This window comes from Arachis ipaensis, chromosome B10 (genome assembly GCF_000816755.2).
Source record: "Arachis ipaensis cultivar K30076 chromosome B10, Araip1.1, whole genome shotgun sequence".
Lineage (NCBI taxonomy): Eukaryota > Viridiplantae > Streptophyta > Magnoliopsida > Fabales > Fabaceae > Arachis > Arachis ipaensis.
Window position 1 is genome coordinate 13,623,618 of NC_029794.2, and position 1,746 is coordinate 13,625,363.

General features: G+C 33.3%; 1 protein-coding gene across 1 annotated transcript in view; it reads right to left on the minus strand.

The window, feature by feature from the left end:
* Nucleotides 225-1,746, minus strand: part of LOC107623782 (kinetochore protein spc25) — a 4,221-nt gene continuing 2,699 nt past the window's right edge. The window contains exons 3-6 of the mRNA XM_016326153.2: nucleotides 1,326-1,436; nucleotides 1,162-1,251; nucleotides 952-1,074; nucleotides 225-466 (exon numbers count right to left, since the gene is read on the minus strand). Of these exons, the coding sequence (XP_016181639.1) occupies nucleotides 225-466; nucleotides 952-1,074; nucleotides 1,162-1,251; nucleotides 1,326-1,436 (566 nt within the window). The remainder of the gene's footprint in view (nucleotides 467-951; nucleotides 1,075-1,161; nucleotides 1,252-1,325; nucleotides 1,437-1,746) is intronic.

Sequence of the window (1,746 nt, forward strand, 5' to 3'; positions counted from 1 at the left end):
GAAATTTTTTCAACGTGGGACCATTTTACCTGTTTATCCATTGATAAATGAATCAAATATATACAACAACAATAAAGCCTTATCCCACTAGGTGGAATCGGCCACATGGATCAAACGACGCCATGTCCAGTAATTTATTATGCAAAACAAAATTTGAAAATCGATACAAACATACATTTTTAAAATCACTTTTCAAGTAATATATCCAAACACAACTAATTGCATCATACCTTCAAACGAGGAGACCGGCGAATGGATGATGCGGAACCAGGAGATAGAATTCCTGAATTTACCCTTCTTTGAATATGTTGTTTGTTAATATTTGAATTAACTTTGACAGGCTCAACATGATCATTGATTCCCTCAGCCGTAGTATCACTTCTAGCAGATGACATTGATAAAACTGGAGCAGATGCAGACATCAACATAGATTCTTCATGTTCAACTGTAGTCTGAACAAAACCCCCTGTTTTTTCATAATTTTAGAATATAACACTTATAAGAAGCCCTTTTTCATCAATGTTCCAAATACTATTTAACAAGTTGAGAGAAGGGTAACATGTCAGAGCTTGACAAAGATAGAACTGCAACAGACTAGGGTTCATAATATTATCTTAACAGACAAACAACAGAATATATTTGAAAAATAACATTCATATAATAAACAATAAGAATAGTAATGATAAACTGGACTAACAAATAAAACATCATTTGACCAAGATAAACATGATGAATAGCAATGACTCAGTTTGACAGAATACCATCTGGTTTACTCCTCATAAAGACAAATTCATGGTTTACATCAAATAATAATTAGATTGAACAAAAGGTCAGCTCAATTGTGATGTGATTGAAGTGGCCGTTCCAGACTTCCAGCCTCATAATATATAGGAACCCCATGGTCTTAATGGCTTAATGCACTCATATAAAAGACTAGAGATATGACTATACCTTGTGTCACTGCCTCCTGGAACTTTTTCCTCATTACTCTAGCAAATTTAAATAACCCATTTGTCTTGTTTAATTCATGGATCAGATCTTCTGTGTTTTCAAGGGAAGGTTCACAACTTAACACTGATACAAAAGACAAAATTCAGATTTCTTGAGCTAGTATATCAGTATACTTTTAAGATCATAGATGAAACCGGATATCCTGCTTACATGTGTAAGTATTGTTTTCATGGCGGATGGTAAAAGAATATTCCTCATTTGGGTTGTTCATGTTTATATTCTTGAATGTGAATTTTACTCCTGAAGAGCAGAAGAATTAGTGATAGTAAGTTTGAAAAGAATAATCCATGGACAAAAATATTGACATCAATTACCGTGTCCACCTTCAACATGAAAGCCAAGGACCCTATTGTACCAAGAGATGGCCTCCTGTGTTTCATCTTGTTCAATTCTTTCATTTGACCTCCCTTCAGATGCTGCTAAAGCTATTTACAGAAGAAAAAGGAAGCTAGGAGAGATGAGCTCAGAGTAGTTCATAATATCTCTTACATCACAGAATTTCAAACATCAGTAAGTCGGTCAATAAAGATAACGGAAAAGGGAAATAGAGACGACATAGTTACAAAACCATTGTAAATCATCCTTCAAAACTTCTTTCACAAGAGTTGCAACCAGAAATCATGTGTAAATAGAGAATATAGATTTCTTGATATTATAGTATGAAATTACTCAGTCTAAATGTTTAAACTAAAAAAGGGATGCATATGAATAATTATATTTTTAACATGTTTTTTA